At 44.0% G+C, this 19,633-nt stretch overlaps 1 protein-coding gene across 6 annotated transcripts in view; it reads left to right on the top strand.

Annotated features, from left to right (window-relative positions):
• Rabgef1 (RAB guanine nucleotide exchange factor 1) overlaps positions 1-14,916 on the top strand; it is a 40,782-nt gene extending 25,866 nt beyond the window's left edge. For 4 of the 6 annotated variants that reach the window (XM_048329463.1, XM_048329489.1, XM_048329473.1 and 1 more), the window contains 6 exons: positions 2,787-2,956; positions 7,166-7,247; positions 8,413-8,545; positions 9,577-9,668; positions 11,885-12,141; positions 13,162-14,916. In XM_048329463.1, the coding sequence (XP_048185420.1) occupies positions 2,787-2,956; positions 7,166-7,247; positions 8,413-8,545; positions 9,577-9,668; positions 11,885-12,141; positions 13,162-13,560 (1,133 nt within the window). In that variant the 3' untranslated portion in view covers positions 13,561-14,916. The remainder of the gene's footprint in view (positions 1-2,786; positions 2,957-7,165; positions 7,248-8,412; positions 8,546-9,576; positions 9,669-11,884; positions 12,142-13,161) is intronic. The other 2 variants (XM_048329506.1, XM_048329497.1) reach the window with 1 other exon arrangement.
• The last annotated feature ends 4,717 nt before the right edge of the window (positions 14,917-19,633 follow it).

The following is a 19,633-nucleotide window of genomic DNA, read 5'->3' as shown; positions in this document are numbered from 1 at the left end:
TCTATAGGAGAAATTTTGTTTATAAAAAATAAATCTGTTCCTGCTGGCCAGTGGTTCACCTCACAATAGCTATTCAGGAGGCTGAGAATCAAGGCTCAAAGCTAGCCTGGGCAGGAAAATCGCCCACCAAGTCAGAAATAGAGCTGTGGCTCAAGTGGTAGAGCACTAGCCTTGAGTGAAAAAGCTCAGGAACAGTGCTCAGGCCCTGACTTCCAGCCCCTGGACACACACACACACACACACACACACACACACACACGGGGACACACACACGGACACACACACACACACACACACACACGGACACACGGACACACACACACCTATTCCTGTCCAAATGACAGCTTTATTTAAGGATTTTTGTTTTCAGTTGTTGAATACCTCCTCTTCATAAACTTATCAAAAGTGGCTGCTTGTAGGCTTGAGAGTAATCTAAGAGACAGACTTTTTTATTCTGTAAGTTTCAGAAGTAGCGTTTATCTTAGGAAACAGGATCTTAGTGAGAAAAAATATTTCAGAAAAATGCTCCTTTGTGTTTGTTTCAAATCAGACTGTTGGTGTGCTAGATAAATGTTTAAAAAATAAAAAGTCTATCAAGGTTTACTTTCTGTTCTTTTTTTTTTTTTTTGGCCAGTCCTGGGGCTTGGACTCAGGGCCTGAGCACTGTCCCTGGCTTCTTTTTGCTCAAGGCTAGCACTCGGCCACTTGAGCCACAGCGCCACTTCTGGCCATTTTCTGTATATGTGGTGCTGGGGAATCGAACCCAGGGCCTCATGTATATGAGGCAGGCACTCTTGCCACTAGGCCATATCCCCAGCCCCTACTTTCTGTTCTTTATCCTTAATTCTGAAGCACTACCCCCACCTTTCTGACTTATTTACACACTAATTTCTTAGTATCTTTCTGTGCTTTTAGTCTTGTTGACAGTTGTTTGCATTCATTCACTCCCTCTGTCTGCTTTCCCCTTTCTCCTCTATTCCTCCCTAAAACATGGCCTCACTGTGTAGCCCAGCCCGTCCTGGAACTTTCTCTGTAGCCCAGGGTAGACTTGGAGCTCAGTCTCCTCCCTTAGCCTCCCAGTGCTGGGACTATAGAAATATAGCACCTTGTCTAGCTGACAAACATATTTTTATTCCAGTTCCTACCGCTTACATAAAAGATAACATTCTGCAGAGTTCTTTCCATATCAATGTACAAGCCAACTTTTTATTGTAAAGCTATGTAATGTTGCATTTTAGTGATTAAATTATTGTTTATTTTGCCCGAGTGGTGGTTCTCGTATTTTACTGTCACAGGTGCTGCCAAAATGAGCAGCTGTAATATGAATGTACTTGTTGTGTGCACGTGCCATTATGTCCCCAGAGCATCGCTGAGAAGTAGAAGTGCTCAGTTGCAGGAATTTCAGCACGTTGCCCTCCTTGGCAGTGACCTCATTTCACATCCGCTGCATGGAGTGACAGTACCTCTTCCTGTTCTCTCAGGATGAGATGCCATTTTCAGTGGATCTTACAGAAAAGATACACTCATATGTGCAAATTAAAGCTACCTTATAATAGATACCATTTACAAATTCAGCTCCACCTGTGTTCTCTCTCTGTGTACTGTCTTGTTCTTCACCTGTTTTCCTACTGGATTATTGGATTTAGTCCTCAGGGAAGTAGTGCTTTGTGACATTGTTTGCAAACACTTTTTTTCCCCAGTTTGTTGTCTATTATTTTGAGACAAGCTCTCAGTGCATAGCCCTAAATTCTTATTACTCCACTTTCTCTCCTCTCCCCCACAGGTGGCTTGTGTTAGCTCACCTAATAAGAATATTGCTTTTATTATCTTAAAACATTATTGCAACCTCATCACACAAATGTGTTTAAAATGCAAAGTGTGTATAAAAGCAGGAATTCAGGTTCTAGAGTTCAAAAAACAAGATGATAAATGACTCTGGGAAGCATGTAATAGGTTGAATTTAGTCTTTCAATGCTTCTTTTGCTTGCTGGGTAATTCCAGCACTCAGGAGGCTGAGGCAGGAGGACAGTGAATTCAAGGCTAGCCTGGGTAGCAAGACTCTTGTCTCAAAAAGTGGGGGGGAAGATATTTTTTCTTTTTAATTATCTTTCTTTTTGTGAATGAAAGGCCTTTGTGGAGTGCTTATGGTATTGAGTTAGAAAGCATAGTTCAGAGACCCAGTGATAGTTTGTACCTTTTGAAAGCACTTAACTGTCTTCTCATTATATACCCATCTCTGTTCTGAAAGATCACACTTTCAGATTGGGAACACTTGTGTTCCCAGTGGTTAAGTAAGTATATTGTTTGTTCATCCTGTTCCTTATGTGAGTTGGGTGCATTTTTTCACTGTGAGCAGTGTGATTTACAGACTGAAAGCTGGGTAAATAATGGTTTCTTCAAGTAAACACTTTGGCTGCTGCGATTTTTACATGTAAAATGGGATTTGGAAAGGTTGCCTGTTTTGTGAATCATCTGAAACCTTGTGCTTCTAATTGTCATTGTTGACCAGTTTTATAAACTCAGGCAATCTTTGAGAAAACTATTCAAGACAGTGGTGTCATTTCAGTATTAATAAGTATGAAGAAGATACCAACATGACAAAATTTGCTTGAGTAAAATGATCTTTTAGATGATGTTTTTGTACTTCTACTTGTAAAATACATATTGCTTACTTTAGAGAACTTGTGGAAACATTTAAGCATAAAATGAATTTAATTTTGACTAAATAAAATGGAAGCTATCTTAAGATGTTTAAAGTGACTCATTACTTTGTTTAATTTTTCTGGCAGAAATCCAGGAAGCAAAAGCTCCCAGTCCTTCCATAAATCGGCAAACCAGCATTGAGACGGATAGAGTCTCTAAGGAGTTCATAGAATTTCTCAAGACCTTCCACAAGACAGGACAAGAAATCTACAAACAGACGAAGCTGTTTTTGGAAGGAATGTATTATAAGAGGGTAGGTTGACAGCAGCCCCTTAGGGACATGAGGGCTCTCAAGTTTGAGAGAAGGTTGCAGAGATCCATCATAGAACCTTGTCTGTTTGTACCTGAGAAGACCAAGACCCAGAGTTGCTAAGCTGTTTACCCAAGAAAAGCTTTGAGCCAAGTCACAACCTGACTCCTAGGCTAGTTCTTTTCCACTTCAACTCAGTGTTGTGTGGAAATTCTGACTTTGAAAAAGCAGCTGAATCTATGTGCTTTAGAAACAAGACCTCCTGGCCTGTTACCTTGTGAGTACATGAACTGCCATAGTAGCCTGAATACCCTGTTAGGCCAGTAATAATCGTGTTAGTTTATTTTTTATTTTTAATGCTGTTTTTTATTTTGGATTTGGATATTTTGTATTATCTTTCCTTTTCAGTTAAAGATAGATTGAATTTAGATGCTGAAAGAGACCTTAGCAGCTATGCAGTTTCAATCTCTTTATTTTATGCATGAGGAAATTGAGAACTAACTGGGTCAGTGGTCTGTCTGATGTACTACAGCTGGGTTTTTTTCCACTAAAACTGTGGCTTCCACACTGGTGTCTAACCCAGAATTTCTAACTCATGAGAATGCCTGCAAAGGCAGAGATTTTGTAAACAACAAGTAATTCTGTTTAAACTTTTTTTTTTGGCCAGTCCTGGGCCTTGAACTCAGGGCATGGGCACTATCCCTGAGCTTCTTTTGCTCAAGGCTATCCACCACTGAAGCCACAGTGCCACTTCTGGGCTTTTCTCTTTATGTGGCACTGAGGAATTGAACCCAGGACTTCATGCATGCTAGGCAAGCGCTCTACCACTAAGCCACATTCCCAACCCTTGACTTCCTTTTTTTTTTTTTTTTTTGCCAATCCTGGGGCTTGAACTCAGGTCCTGAGCACTGTTCCTGGCTTTTTTTTTTTTTTTTTTTGCTCAAGGTTATCTACCACTTGAACCATAGAGCCTCTTCCAGCTTTTTCTGGTTATCCAGTGCTAAGGAATAGAACCCAGGGCTTCATGCATGCTAGGCAAGCACTCCACCACTAAACCACATTCCTAGTCTTTGACTTCCTTTTTTGTTAACATTTTATTAACATCTGTTGGTTGTCCTGGGGGATTAATTAGGACATTTCCATATGTACACACGTGCGCAACACACATCGTGTGTGTGTGTGCTCGAGTGTGCACGCATACACACACAGTGTATATACCCTGTCAAACTCATTGTTCCATCTCATCCCTCATTTTCTTTTGCTTCTTCTTAAAGTGATTTCAGCAGGTTTAATTGTCCCATTTTCATAACTGTATGCCAAGCACTTTGACCACATCAACCTTGGTACACCCTCCCCATTAGCCCTCCTCTGCCACCTCTTTTGGTACCTTGTGCCCACCCTTTGTCATAACTTACTTCGTCTGTTGAGCTCAGAATTCACTCTAAAAGTCTTCTCTTCTATGAGGTAAAGGCCTTTCACAGAGAGGTAAAGGCAATTAGAAGAAGAGTAAGATGTATACTGCTCTATCTGGCTTGTCACATAGCACTAGGCTAATAAGCAGTGGACTTTTGTCAAAATAATTTTTAAATATCAAGCTCAGTCTGGAAAGGTGAGAAACTTTTTTTATTTGCTCTTTAGAAGTGGAGGGACACTGTGTGAAAGCAGCCCTCTGTCCCTAAGTGTTTATTAGTAAAAGTGTCATTTAGAGTTGAAGCAAGCCACTGTTGGTTTTTTGTGTATGAGAGATGTGGTGATAGGCTTCCTTACGGTAGAAAACTTCAAGGTTCATATGGCGTGCAACTTTTACTTTTTATTAGCAGAGCTCATGTGAATGTTCACAAGGTAACAGTATTAAATCACATTCATTCTCTACTATAGTGTAGATACTGCACAGTATTGTATTTCAGAAAATGTCTCCAATTTGCTTTTCTTGTGCTGAGAAGCATAATGTATTCTTTCTTCAGCCATTCAGTTGACTTTTTTCCCCCCAGTCCTGGGCCTTGAGCTCTGGGTCTGGATGCTGTTCCTAAGCTCCTTTTGCTTAAGTTTAGCACTCTAGCACTTGAGCTGTGGTACCATTTCTGACATTTTCTGTAATTAATTGGAGATAAGAGTCTCATGGAGTTTGCTGCCTGGGCTGGCTTCGAACCGCAACCCTTGTAATCTCAGCCTTCTGAGTAATTAGGATTACAGGCATGAGCCACCGGCACCCAGTTTAGTTGACTTTTTAATCTGTGTACAAAAGTAGGGAGGGGAGGTGAATCAGGCAGTAGGTATATCAGAAGCCTGGCTGTGGCTTTAGATCCCACTGTTGTGGGAACACAGGTGTACACAATGGCTGAGTGCATCCTGTTGTGAGAGGGCTAGTCTACACAATGGCTGAATTTATCCTTCATGAGGGTGCTAGTGTACATGATGGCTGAGTGTATCCTTTTGTGATGGCACTGATGTACACAGTGTCTTAGTGTATCCAGTCATGAGAGTGCTGGTGTACATGATGGCTGAGTTTATCCTATTGTGAGAGTGCTGGTGTACACGGTGTCTGAGTGTATCCTTTTGTGACAGCACTAGTATTACATGATGACTGTGTGTATCCTTTCGTGAGAGCATTGGTTTACACAGTGTCTGAGTGTATCCTGTTGTTAGGGCACTGGTATACAGGATGGCTGATTGTAGGTATGCTACACAGTGACCCATGCATGTGTGTATCCTTTCGTGAGAGCATTGGTTTACACAGTGTCTGAGTGTATCCTGTTGTTAGGGCACTGGTATACAGGATGGCTGATTGTAGGTATGCTACACAGTGACCCATGCATGTGTCTCATGTATCTTCAGGATCTAGCTTGATGCCAGGCACATTCCTAACATGGAGCAGACGTTCTATAAACTGTCCTAGGGAAGCTCAACTCACCTAGCTAGCTTCAAGTCACTAATCTTGGCATCTTATTGAGACTCAAGTGTACTTAGTGCACTTCCTGAGAGGCATTGAAGTCCATGAGTGTGGAAGGTGCCTTCGAGCTCTCACTAACTGCTACTTTGGGGGCTTTCTGAACCTATGGAGAGGATCTTCCCAACAGAAAGATTTGTTCCTACTTGGATACGCTGTCCTGCCTGTGAACTACCCTTGTCCCTGCTGCACTGGAGCTCATAGTGGTTTTCTGAGGTCCAGAATAGAGATGCCTCCTTCCTGCATCTTTTCCCACACTTTTGTTCTCTAGTCTATGTGCCTGTGGTTGGGCACCCTTTACTGCATGCACACCACATCTAGAAAAGTGCATGTTTTCAGAACTGCATTACATGTTCCCACCAGTGTATCTGTGCTTGAACACAAACCTGCTGTAATTGAGCTCCTTGGGTAGGAACTGTAGAGGGTCTTGCAGCTGAAGTAGTCCGTCTGACATTGCTCTGGTAGGACTGGATCCCTGTAGGAGGCATGAGTCTCCTGGGTTGGTTTATGACCCCTGCTGGCAGTGGCTCTTGCACCATCAGGGCTGCATGGATTCCCTGGGGAGGGACTTTCTTGCTTTCCAAGCGGAGATCAAGATGCTCCTCTGTGAGCACTGTCAGACGAGAGGAACCTTGAACTTGTGCTCTTGAATCTTTTTTATAAGGCAGCAATTTAACCTGATCTTTGCTCTCTGTTCTCCAGCACAAATACTCTCATGGAGATGGTGTAGAACAAAGGCCACTTTAACCCTAGGCACCTGTAATCCTAGCTTTCATGAAGCTGAAATCTTAAGGATCACGGTTCAAAGTCAGTCTAGACAGGAAAGTCTGTGAGACTCTTACCTCTAATTAATCACCAAAAACACAGAATGGAGCTGTGGCCCAAGTGCCACAGCTTGAGCAAAAAATCTCAAGGTCAGAGCTCAGGCTCTGAGGTCAAGCCTCAGGATTAGCACTGTATGTGTGTACATACATATATCTGTACATATACACACAAACATATATGCATACATATATTACATATATACACACCCATACATACATAATACATATGGGTATACATATAATGTACATACCCCATATACATATATGTGTGTATGTGTGTGTATGTGAAAACTCCTGTATACATATAATGTACATACCCCATATACATATATGTGTGTATGTGTGTGTGTGTGTGTGTGTATGTGAAAACTCCTTAAATTGAGAGTTGTGCTTATGAACTTTATTCAGCTACCAAGTAACCTCTTTGTCCCATGGTTTCAGGAGTTGAGCATTGAAGAGCAGTCAGAATGTACGCAGGACTTTTACCAGACTGTGGCTGAACGGATGCAGACTCGTGGAAAAGGTAACAACATTGCCAGCCAGTCCTAGGACTTCATGTAGTTGTAGGGGCAGCACAACTCCTCTTTCTCTCAGGCTATCTGATAGCCACTTTGCTGACATCCCCATAGCTTGCCTCATACCAGTGCCTGGAATGATACCACTTAAGTTCCCATGACAATCAGAACAGTAAGGTGGTTGTTGAGAAATAATAAAGGGTCAAGATGAAACAGATTAAAACCTTTCAATCTATGTGGAAAATTTGCTGAATGGGCCCCTGCCTTGGGATCATCTTTATGATCATGGAACCCTAAGGCGTTGTGGCAGCAGAACATTGAGAACCCTGATGTAGTCTTCTCTGGCTGTGCACTTGCATTGATGTCTTCTGCATGCTCGTAGCACACATCCATCTGGGTAGTTGGCATGTGTGTGCTTTTACCATGAGCCTCAGAGACATAACGGGTACCTGCCAGCCTCATCAGTCTTAGGACTTTCTTGTGTCCCCTGGAGTGGTGAAACACACACCTATAGGTCCCCACAGGGCAGAGTAAAATACAAGTGGGATTCTGATTAAAGGCAGACTCAGGGTGGAGGTAGTTCATTTTTGTTTTAAACAGGGAATAATAATAATTATTATTATTTTGCCAGTCCTGGGACTTGAACTCAGGGTGGAAGCACTGTCTGAACTTTTTTATTTTTTATTTTTTACCAGTCCTGAGGCTTGAACTCAGGGCCTGAGCACTGTCCCTGGCTTCTTTTTGCTCAGGGCTAGCACTCTACAACTTGAGCCACAGTGCCACTTCTGGCTTTTTCTATATGTGTGGTGCTGAGAAATAAAACCCAGGGCTTCATCTATACAAGGCAAGCACTCTACCACTAGGCTACATACCCAGCCCCTGACTGAACTTCTTTTGCTCAAGGCTAGCACTCTACCACTTGAGCCACAGTGCCACTTCTGGCCTTTTCTGTTTATGTGGTACGGAGGAATCAAATTCAGGGCTTCATGCATGCTAGGCAAGCACTCTACCACTAATCCAGTTTCCCAACCCTAAACAGGGTATTTTTAAATCTTTCTTGACTTGGTGTGTTTAATCTATTTCTAGTGATTGAGTTTTACAATGTAGAAAATACTGTGAAAACATCCTCTTTAAAGTCCTTCTTGAAGTTTTGTGTCTATTTGTACATTTCAGTGCCTCCAGAAAGAGTTGAGAAGATAATGGACCAGATTGAGAAGTACATCATGACACGCCTGTACAAACATGTATTTTGCCCGGAGACCACTGATGACGAGAAGAAAGACCTTGCCATTCAGAAGAGGATTAGGTTCTTTTTCTGCTTTGTCTCTGTTCTTCCCACTAATGGGGACACATTGTGGGAAAATAAGGCCTTTGACAGGGCCTGCTGTCTACCTTCCTGCCAGGTTCTCACATGAGCGCTGGTCTGGCCTTGCTTGGTCACCCACTCCAGGTAGCTTGTTGGCATTTGAGATCTTGAAATGTTCCAAGGACCAGGAGGATTTATTCCTTATTTCCTGAGCTGTATTGTCAGGAAGGAAGCTGAGTTTCCATGTGCAGGCAATAAGTGTTCTCTCCTCATTCTCACCAGTAGAGCAAGCAGTGGAGGGCTCCACAGTTCCTGGGCTGTGCATGATGAGGGTGTTGGGGGAGAGGACATACTTATTTCTTCTGGTCCATTCCTGTCAGACTTGCTATACCATCTCCTAAGAAACCTTGCTAGTCTTCCCTAGTCCTACCCCAACCCACACAGTTCAGCTGTGGCTTCCTTTCCTGCACATTGTCCCTGTTGAATGGGAATCCCAACTGAGGCCCATGCAGAGTGGGCACTCAGTAGTCTGTGCTTGGAGATGGCACACCCGAAGCAAGATGTTGGTGCTGAGCCTGTCCTCAGGGTCAGAAGTAACTACAGGTATTGGCATGAGGGATAGGCTAAGAGCTTTGACAAAGTGAAAGATTAGGCCAGCAGCAGAGCTGGAGGGAAGTGAGGTATGGCCAGGAAGGCACTGTACTTGAGGCAGAGGACAGATTATTGGGCTTTGGTTTGAAAGCAGACAGTAAAAGGACATTAACATGCTAGACTGTGAGGCCAGGGAATGTATGGAGAATTCCTTTGCCTTGGTAAAATCCCCTCTCACCAGGGACACTACTTTCTCCCAGGGTGAGTGCAGAGCTACCTTGTCCAGGGGTCCAGCTCTTGTGTGCTGGGGTTAAGTGCTTGACCCTGGGACTCCAGAATTCATCAGTGATACCTCATTTTCCCTAACTGAAGGAAACCATGGGATTCCAGACCATAGCACCTTCTTGGAACCCTTCTTGACTGTTGCTCTCTTTCTGTAGAGCCCTGCACTGGGTTACACCTCAGATGCTCTGTGTCCCTGTTAATGAAGAAATTCCAGAAGTGTCTGATATGGTGGTGAAGGCAATCACAGGTCAGTCAAACTGAGACCCTTTATGTTCGGATATTTCCCCTTTACATTAACATTTTGTTATGATACTGGTCTATACTTCCTTACTGAGCAAAAAGTCATTGAAGTATTCCTAAAATAAGCCAGGCACCCGTAGGATTACACCTATAATACTCTGGAGGCTAAGATCCGAGACTCATGGTTCAGAGCCAGCTGAGGCAGGAAAAGTCTGTGAGGTTATTATCTCCAATTAGCCAGCAAAAAGCTGGGTACAGAGCTGTGGCTCAAGTAGTAGTGTACTAGCCTAGAGTGAAAAAGCTCAGGGACATTGCCTAGGCTCGGAGTTCAGGCCTCAGTACTGGGCACCAAAAAAAAAACAAAAGAACAGCTGTTAAAGATACATTAGAATGACTGGATGCTGGTAGCTCATGCCTGTAATCCTAGCTATTCAGGACCTTGAGATCTAAGAATCATGGTTCAAAGCCAACCTCTGCAGGAAAGTTCATGAGACTTATCTCCAATTAACCACCAAAAAGCTGGAAGTGGAGCTGTGGCTCAAAGGGGTTGGTAGAGCACTAGCTTTCAGCAAAAAAATCTCAGTGCCCAGACACTGAGTTCAAGCTGCAGGACCAGCGCACTTGTGTGCATGAGCACATGCACACACACATACACTGGAATGTAGTAGAAGCAGTTTGCAAGAGTTAGTTTTTTCTTTTGATGCATTCAGAAGAGCAGGTAAACTCCTTTAAGACCAAGTAGAGCTAGCATGGATGCAACAGAGTTACTGTTATAAAAAGACTTGGAAAAGCACCTTCTTTCTCCTGGAGTTTAGATAGTTTCCCTCTGTGGCCAGAAGATGAGTTTTAGGTTAGGTTTGTTTCAGATCTTCACCTTGCCGCTTGCTGTCTGTACAAGCTGACAAGTCATTTAACCTCTCTGGACCTCACTCCTCTTGGCTACCAAGTGGATAATCAGGTCCATTTAGGATACCCTGTGGAGTATCCTGCCTGGCTCCTGGCTTAGGCTTATGGGAGGTTTGGGGGTATTATTTTTTTTTGGTTGGTTGTAGGGCTTGAACTCAGGACCTGAGTACTGTCCCTGAGCTCTTCAGCTCAGGCTAGTGCTCTACCATTTGAGCCACAGGCCACTTCCCAGTTTTTGAGTGGTTAATTGAACCTAAGAGTTTCACAAGGACTTTTCTGCTCAGGCTGGCTTCAAAGCTTGCTCCTCAGCTCTCAGCCTCTGAGTAGCTAAGATTACAGGTGTGAGCCATCGGCGCCTAAAACTGGTTGTTATGTTCTGTGTAAACTTGTCCTTTGGTTTGGTGTCTTAAGTTCATATATTAAATGCTGGACAATGGGCTAATGAGGTAATCTCCATAAACTGCCTTCAAAATTATTCTGCTAGGGGCTGAGAATATGGCCTAGTGGTAGAGCACTCGCCTTGTATACATGAAGCCCTGAGTTCAATTCCCTAGCACCACATATATAGAAAATGGCCAGAAGTGGCGCTGTGGCTCAAGTGGCAGAGTGCTAGCCTTGAGCAAAAAGAAGCCAGGGACAGTGCTCAGGCCCTGAGTCCAAGGCCCAGGACTGGCAAAAAATAAAAATAAATAAAAAAAATTATTCTGCTAGGCATGATGGCTCACACTTGTAATCCCAGATACTCAGGAAGTTGCAGTTAGGAGGATCACACAGTTCAAAGTTATCCCTGAAATAAACTTAAGATCGTTTCCTAACCAATAAAGCTGGACACAGTGGTGTCCACCTGTAACCTCAGCTGTGTGGGAGGCATACAAAGGAGACTTGTAAGCTGGTCCTAAGCTGAAAAAGTACTAAAGCAAAAAGGGCTAGGATGTGGCTCAGAGTAGAACACCTGCCTATCAAATGTGAGTTTCTGTGTTCAAACACCCATACTGAAAAAAATAAAAATAAAAATACTAGTGGCTCACTCCTATAATCCTAACTACTCAGGAGGCTGAGACCTTAGGCCCACAATTCAAAGCCTGTCTGGGCATACAAATATTTGAGATGCTTATCCCCAATTAACCAGCAGAAAGTGGAAGTGCAGGCCTGGCTCAAGTGGTAGCAATTGTAAAGCCTTGAGTTCAGGCCCCAGTATTAGTGCACATACAGGTGTGTGCACGCATACAAAAGAGAAGGAAAGGAAGAAAAATACATTATCCTGTTGTTACATGTATTACGTCTCTCATAGCTAGTGCTGGCTCTTGTACTTTGTAGATATCATTGAAATGGACTCAAAGCGGGTACCTCGAGATAAGCTGGCCTGTATCACCAGGTGCAGCAAGCACATTTTCAACGCCATCAAGATCACTAAGAATGAGCCGGCGTCTGCAGATGACTTCCTGCCCACTCTCATCTACATTGTGTTGAAGGGTAATCCTCCACGCCTGCAGTCCAACATCCAGTATATCACGCGTTTCTGCAACCCTAGCCGCCTGATGACGGGAGAGGACGGCTACTACTTCACCAACCTGGTGAGCTTGGGCAGTGGGGGTCATGGAGAGGAGCTGAGGATAGTGACAGGCCTGTGACAAGTGAGAGTTCTCAGGCTAGGGAAGCTGTGGCCAGGTCAGGCTGACACCCTCCAGTATAGGGGCATCATCACCCCGCTGTGCGCTTCCTCTCTTAAGATGCTTCACCCTGGGCTTTGATAGGACATTAAAGACATAGCTCTCTCTGCTTTTAATAACACTCTACTCTTCCTTTGCCAAGGCCTCTTGTTTTGGGCTTCCAGAGTTCGACTTCCTGCGTGTCACCTTCCCCTGAATTGTTATTCCTTGATGTTCTCTCTCCCTGCACTGTCTTGCCTGGTCACAGGTCTATGTCACCACCCTTGAAGGAAGGAGTTTCATTCAAAACAGAAACTTTACCACTTCACCAGTGTTCCTGTCTCAAGTTTTCTCTTCATGCTCTGCCTTCCCTTGTAGAAAAGCTGAGTCTGCACAGGGGAGTATGCATGGATGTCCGTGTAACTGGGCACTTCCAGTGCTCTGTGCTCATGGGCTGCACATCACTGCTTGCCTATGCCCAGTCCCTGTTACTGGAGCTTGGCTGTACCAGGGCTGCTGTACCTAAGCCAGAGTGCGGAAGGGAGTTATTTTATGGGATCTGGGGAGGTATACCTCACATTTGGTTGGCCCTGGACCTCCTCAAAAGAGAAACACACCTGGCATGACGTGGTGTTTTGTTTTGTGCCAGTCCTGGGGTTTGATCTCTGGGCCCGGGCATTGTCCTTATACTTTATTATTCTCTATCTCTTGAGCCACAGCTCTTTTTTGGCTTTTTGATGGCTAATTGGAGGAAGATAAGCGTTTCACAGATTATTCTGCCCGAGCTGGCTTCAAACCATGATTCCCAGATCTCATCCTCCTCAATAGCTAGGATTACAGGCATGAAGCACCCCCCCTCCCCCAGCAGACTTGGTGGTTTGTGATGTTGAAGTGTCTGAGTATGTTTTCTAATTTGATCGCAACCCCTTTCTCTCCTCTTGGCAGTGCTGCGCTGTGGCTTTCATTGAGAAGTTAGACGCCCGGTCACTGAATCTAAGTCAGGAGGACTTTGACCGCTACATGTGTGGCCAGAGTTCCCCTCGGAAGCAAGAGGCCGAGAGTTGGTCTCCTGACTCTTGCTGGGGTGTGGAGCAGATGTACAAGAACTTGGACCTCCTGTCTCAGTTGAATGAACGGCAGGAAAGGCTCATGAGTGAGGCCAAGAAACTGGAAAAAGACTTAATAGATTGGACGGATGGGATTGCAAAGGAGGTGCAAGACATTGTCGAGAAATACCCACTTGAAATTAAGCCTCCAAGTCAGCCCTTAGCAGCCATTGACTCTGAAAATGTGGAAAATGACAAACTGCCTCCACCCTTGCAGCCTCAAGTGTACGCGGGGTGAGGGGCTTCCGTGGATGGTACTTCTGGACCTGAATGTCGGGGTCTCTGCACAGGTCACCGAGTGGGATCCAGAGTAGAACTTCCTTACTTGGGTGTCAGGGCATTTTCAAGGTACAGTTGTGGGATCGTTTGTTTTTCTTTCTTCAGGGGAGGTACAGTAGATAATAAAGCACTATTTATTGAGTTACTGAAATATACTCCTTAAGGCTTCTGTGAGAGTTTTGTCAACATGCTGCTGGGGCAGCTTTGACTGGAGTTTGGCTCTAGGTGAATTACTGCCTGTTAAAGGCGAGAAGAAATCATTGCTCTATTAAGGGTATGTGAAAGGCACTTGATGTTACCACCCTTCCACAGTTTGAAATAATTTTCTAATTGTAAAGATAGATGTAAAGATAGAAGATATATCAATAAGTAAATATGTAAAATTATAAATATGCTAAAAAAAGAAAGAAAACCACTCAGTGGTGTCTGCTGTGCATATGTTCTCTGTGTTAATTATTTTCATTTTGATGTTTAATGAGTATTTGCCTTCAGCATTATTTCATGTTGTTGGTCCACTGAAATGAATCAAAAAGTATTTAGATGTACTCCCTCCTAAATCCTGGACTTTTTGTCTTTAACCTTAACTTTGAGGTCCTGTTTAGTCAGAGGTTAAAGATTCAAAATAACAGTTTTAGGTTACACAGTGTTACTGTCCAGTTCAGCCAAGGGAGGATTGGGATCAAGCTTCTCATCTGTTCCCCTATCCACTCAATACTCTTCTTTTTGGTAAATTTTGGGTTTGTATCCATGACTGACCTTGAACTTGTGATCCTCCTGCCTCAGACTCCTGAGTGCTAGGATTGCAGCAGGCATGTGGTACCCAGCCTGGCTTCTTGTTTGCGGAGTGGTTTGATAGAAGGGGCAGGCCCTCGGTCAGAGAGTGTGGACTGTAGCCTCTGTACTGTACTTATTACTTCATAGCCAGCCAGCCAGCCCTCAACAGGCATGTACCCCTCTTTCAGAATTGTCCAGCCTCAGTACCTACTGACATTTGTGGCCTGAGGACCTGTGTTGTGGGGGGCAGCGCTGTGCATTGTGGGCATTTAGTCCCCCACAGTTGTAAATATACCCTGCAGCAGTCCTGCCTTCAGTTAAGAACCATCTTGTAAACAGGTAGTTTTCCTCCAAGTGGTTAATGCCATCTTACCAAAGAACACCGCATTAAATGCACACACTAATATTAACTACTGCAGTCTGGCTGCTACCTGCAGTGTGGAAACTTCTCTTTTTCTTGACAGTACTGGGGCTTGGCCTCAGGGATTTGCACTTGCTAGGCAGGCAGTCTACCATTTGAGCCACACTCCCAACTCTTTTTGCTTTAGTTACTCTTCAAGTAGAGTCTCATGCTAGTTTCTGTTCGCTTTTTTGTTTTTTTTGCCAGTCCTGGGGCTTTGGGACTCAGGGCCTGAGTACTGTCCCTGGCTTCCTTTTGCTCAAGGCTAGCACTCTACCACTTGAGCCATAGCGCCACTTCTGGCCTTTTTTTAATTTTTTTTTTTTTTTTTTGCCAATTGGACTCAGAGCCTGAGCACTGTCCCTGGCCTCTTTTTGCTCAAGGCTAGCACTCTGCCATTGAGCCACAGCGCCACTTCTGGCCGTTTTCCATATATGTGGTGCTGGGGAATCGAACGTAGGGCTTCATGTATGGGAGGCAAGCACTCTTGCCACTAGGCCATATTCCCAGCCCGAACTTCTGGCCTTTTTGGTATATGTGGTGCTGGGGAATTGAACCCAGGGCTTCATGTATGCGAGGCAAGCACTCTACCACTAGGCCATATTCCCAGCCTTTATGCTAGTTTCTGGGGGATTGTCTGGACTGCCAACCTCCTACCTACTTGTATCTCCCACATAGCTGGAATTACAGGCATGAGCCACCATGCCCAGCCTGTTTATTTAGATGGGGGCTCTCAGTAACTTTTTGCCTGTATTGACCTCGAACACCGGTCCTGATTTCTACCTCCTGAATAGCTATGACTATAGGAGGGAGCCATAATGCTGGCCCATTATGGAACCTTCTCTGTTCCCAGTGGAACTTTTCATACCCTGATGATAGTACTGAAAATAATTTTTCCAGTTTGATCTCTACAGATTGTCAGTAGTGTCCCTGTGAGATTTTTCCGATGCACCATTTTGAACAGTGTGGGTTCCAAGCAGTTAAAGCAAGGGTCCTTTGGTTTCCCAATGTCTTCCCAAGAGTAAACTACAAACTCGGAAACCAGGGAAAGTATATAAGGTTTTTGTCCTTTATTTAATGCACATTACCAAACATGTCAGCTTGCTACACCTGCCATCACCCAGCACTGGGACGTGAAGTGGTGGAGTCTGCCTGCCCCCATACTCTGGAGGAAGCTACCCTTAGATGCCAGTGGGAATCCTCTCAGATAAGCTCAGCAGAGAGCTTTCCTTTTCTCAATTTCTCTGTACTTCCTAGGTGCTAATTCATGCTTCTACAGTCTTAATTCTCTTGGAAACATAGTTCTTTGAGTTGTCCATTATGTTAAATCAAATATGCATCTCAGCCTACAAGAGTGTTTTGTGTGGATCCAGGTTGTTGAGTGAAGGTTTTGTAGATGTCTCACCTTGGTCAGGTTCTTGAGATACTGGCTTTTGCCTTGTGTTAGGGGGCTTGCTGTACACCAGCATCCAGAAGATGATTACATTTCTGTTTTTCTCAACAAGAAATGTGCTGCTTCATGCACTAAATGTGGTGGCTTGGGTAAACCTTTGAGAAATAAGTACGTATCAATAAAGCTTTGTGAGCCCTCCTTCTTACAGGTTCGTGTGGAGCTTTTTATTAGAATATACATGATTGCTAATATGCCCTTGTTACACTAGTTTTTCTGTTTTTATTTCATTTGAGACAGAATGTCATTGTGTAGCCTAGTCTAGCCTAGAACTCAGGATTGTCCTGCCTCCTGAGGGCTGGGATTATAGGTATGGCACCTTGGCCCAGCTCTAGAGGTTTCCTTTTTAAGGCTGCAACTATCTCCAATGTCCATAAAAATGAAACATTAGAGATATTTCCCAATGACTGAGAATAGAACAAGGGAATTTGCTGCTACCTCAGTTAACCTTGTGGAAATTCTGTCCAAGCTACTCAGTCTTCAGATACAGAAAAACATGGGAAGAGCTATGTGATTGAGCCATGGGAGCACTATCCAACAAGGAGACTGACTGCCTTGATAAAAGAGTACCAATGTCTCCCCACCGTGGGCTCTTATCCTGCTGTTAATAGCATCGTAAGGAAAAACACCAGCTTGTAAAGAGCATCTGAGCTGGGCACCTGGGCTCACACCTGTAGTCCTAGCTACTCAGGAGGCTGAGGTCTAAGGATCATGGTTTGAAGCCAGCCCAGGCAGGAAAGGCTGTGAGAGTTATCTCCAATTAACTATCAGAAAACCAGAAGTGGTACTATGGCTCAAAGTGGTAGCTACCATTGGGTAAAAAAGCTCAGCCACAGCACCTGGACCCTCATGAATAACCAAAAGAAAAGAAAAAGGATCTGGTGAAATCCAGGAATGCTTGAGGAAAACAGATTTTTTGTTAGCAACAACCCGAATTTAGTAAGTCAACCAGACTGGGTAGCTAGGATTCATGTCAAAATTGTCTTACAAAAATGGGTGCCGGTGGCTCATGCCTGTAATCCTAACAACTCAGGGGACTGAGATCTGAGGATCGCAGTTCAAAGCCAGCCCAGGCAAGAAGGTCCATGAGACTCTTCAAAAAACAACCCCAGGGGCTGGGAATATGGCCTAGTGGCAAGAGCGCTTGCCTCCTACACATGAAGCTCTTGGTTCGATTCCCCAGCACCACATATATGGAAAATGGCCAGAAGGGGCACTGTGGCTCAGGTGGCAGAGTGCTAGCCTTGAGCAGGAAGAAGCCAGGGACAGTGCTCAGGCCCTGAGTCCAAGGCCCAGGACTGGCCAAAAAAAACAAAACAACAAAAAAAAACCCAAAAGCAAAAAAACACCAGAAAACTGGAAGTGGCACTTCGGGCTCAATGTAGTAGAGCACTAGCCTTGAGCTGAAGAGCTCAGGGATAGCACCCAGGCTCAAGTTCAAGCCCCATGGACCAACCAAAGAAAACACACACAAAAAAAACCCCAAAACATAAAAAAAAAATGTCTTACAGCAAAAAGGACAGAATTGACCAGGATTCCAAAACAAAGGTAAACACCACTCTCAAAGTTTGTTGGTTTATAGGCCTTGTTACTCTGGTCAGGGTTTCCTAGGCACCCTCCCTTGGGTTGCCAATACCGAAGGCTACCTGTAGGGGCAGAGCTAGCCTCAGGGCAGCTGGAGGCCTGCCCTCTAAACCAATAATGAGTTGCCCACAGGGGTCTGGTGTATATTATTCCCTATACAGGACTTCCCTCTTCCCAGATGTTTCACTGCTTATTACGCCCTTAATAAAAAGTCAACAAAGCTCAAAGAAATACAGCTTCTTTGAAAAATGAGGGATAGGGTAACAAATTTGACAATATAATCACTACCTTACATATATAATGGTAACCCTTCTGTACATCACCTTGACAATAAAATTAAATTTAAAAAATACAGTTTCTTGGATTTGAGGTAACAGCCACAGGCATAGTAAGTACTCTTAAATGTGGAAGAAATTCCCCTAGGCACTGATATTGGGGGAGGCAGTTGTTGGAATCAAGCTGAAAGTGTCTTGGCACCTGCTGGGGATGGTGGGGTGGGGAGCAGGGGCTCTGGTCACGTCTCCAGGTATGAAGACAGACCAGTGAATGGAGGTAACTACTGTTTAAATACTTCAGTGTTGTCACTTGGTTAATGGTAGCATTCATTCTGAAATCTTCCTCGTGTCTAGATGAACCATTCAGTGAAGGCTGGACTACATTGTCATTTGCTGAAGGTACTTTACTTTAAAGCCATGTTAATCCTACATCCTAAATGAAGCTGCTATAATTCTAGTCCTGAGTATGCTGAGGCAGGAGGAGTCAGTAATTTTGGTCTACATAATGAGACACTTTCAAAAAATGAAATGCCTAGTATTGGTGGCTGGCCCTGGTTATCCTAACTGCTTGGGAGGCTGAGGTTAGGAAGATCGCATTTCCAGGCCAGGGTAGGAAGAAAAGTCCATGAGATTCCACCTCAGTGGAGGGAAGCCAGACACTATGGTTTGCATCTGTGGTCCCAGTGAGGACAGGAAGCCTAAAGGAGGCAGACTGAGTAGGAAATGAGACTCTATCCTAATAAGGAGAAAAACAGGGCTGAAGGTGTGACTTAGTGGTAGAGTGCCAATCTAGCAGTTTGAGGCCCTGATTTTAAATTCCAGTATCACCAAAATATCCATGCATTCATATACTTGCACACACATTGAGGTCAGAAAGAAAATACACATTGGAGAGAAGAGAGATAAGCAAACACACAGGTCCTCGTGATCACCTGCAGTCCATTTATAATCTGGCAGAGGTGGGAAGTTGTAAAACTATGAGGAGTTGCTAGCCTGTGACTTGGGTGACCTAGAAACAGAAGAAGTGATAGGCAGGAGGCACCTATTTCACTGCTGAATGCAAAAATTACAACGGACAGTGGTTCGGCCCTCTGTCCCAGGTGCCGAGCTAAGCAAGCAGTTTGCATGTGTTGCCCTTAGGATATTTAGAACAAACCTTGTGTGGTGGCAATGATGGTAGGTAGCCATTACCAGGTGCTTCATTCATGTTCCACATCAGGCAAAGAACAACACATTTAATGCTTGCAAGAACCTGTTTAGCTCCTCAAAATCTCATTGATCTGGAAAGAGAACAATAAGAAACTGGGTTTCAGAAAGACAATGAGAGTTTTATATCAGGAAGTTGTTTATTGGAGAAGAGGGAGAGTACCCTTTAAGCGTAATGTTAGGTCCCCCACCATTAGGATTATACCATTTCTTTTTATGACTTTTTGTTTTTAATATTATGGGCTAAGGTTTTGCGGAGCTTTCTTTGAATTTGACCATTTCCTTATTAAGCTCAGTTTTTTAATTATTATTTTATTTTTTGCCAGTCCTGGGGCTTGAACTC

This window comes from Perognathus longimembris, chromosome 1 (assembly GCF_023159225.1).
Source record: "Perognathus longimembris pacificus isolate PPM17 chromosome 1, ASM2315922v1, whole genome shotgun sequence".
NCBI lineage: Eukaryota > Metazoa > Chordata > Mammalia > Rodentia > Heteromyidae > Perognathus > Perognathus longimembris.
Note: the sequence above shows the minus strand (reverse complement) of the source record. Positions and strands in the feature narration are given on the sequence as shown.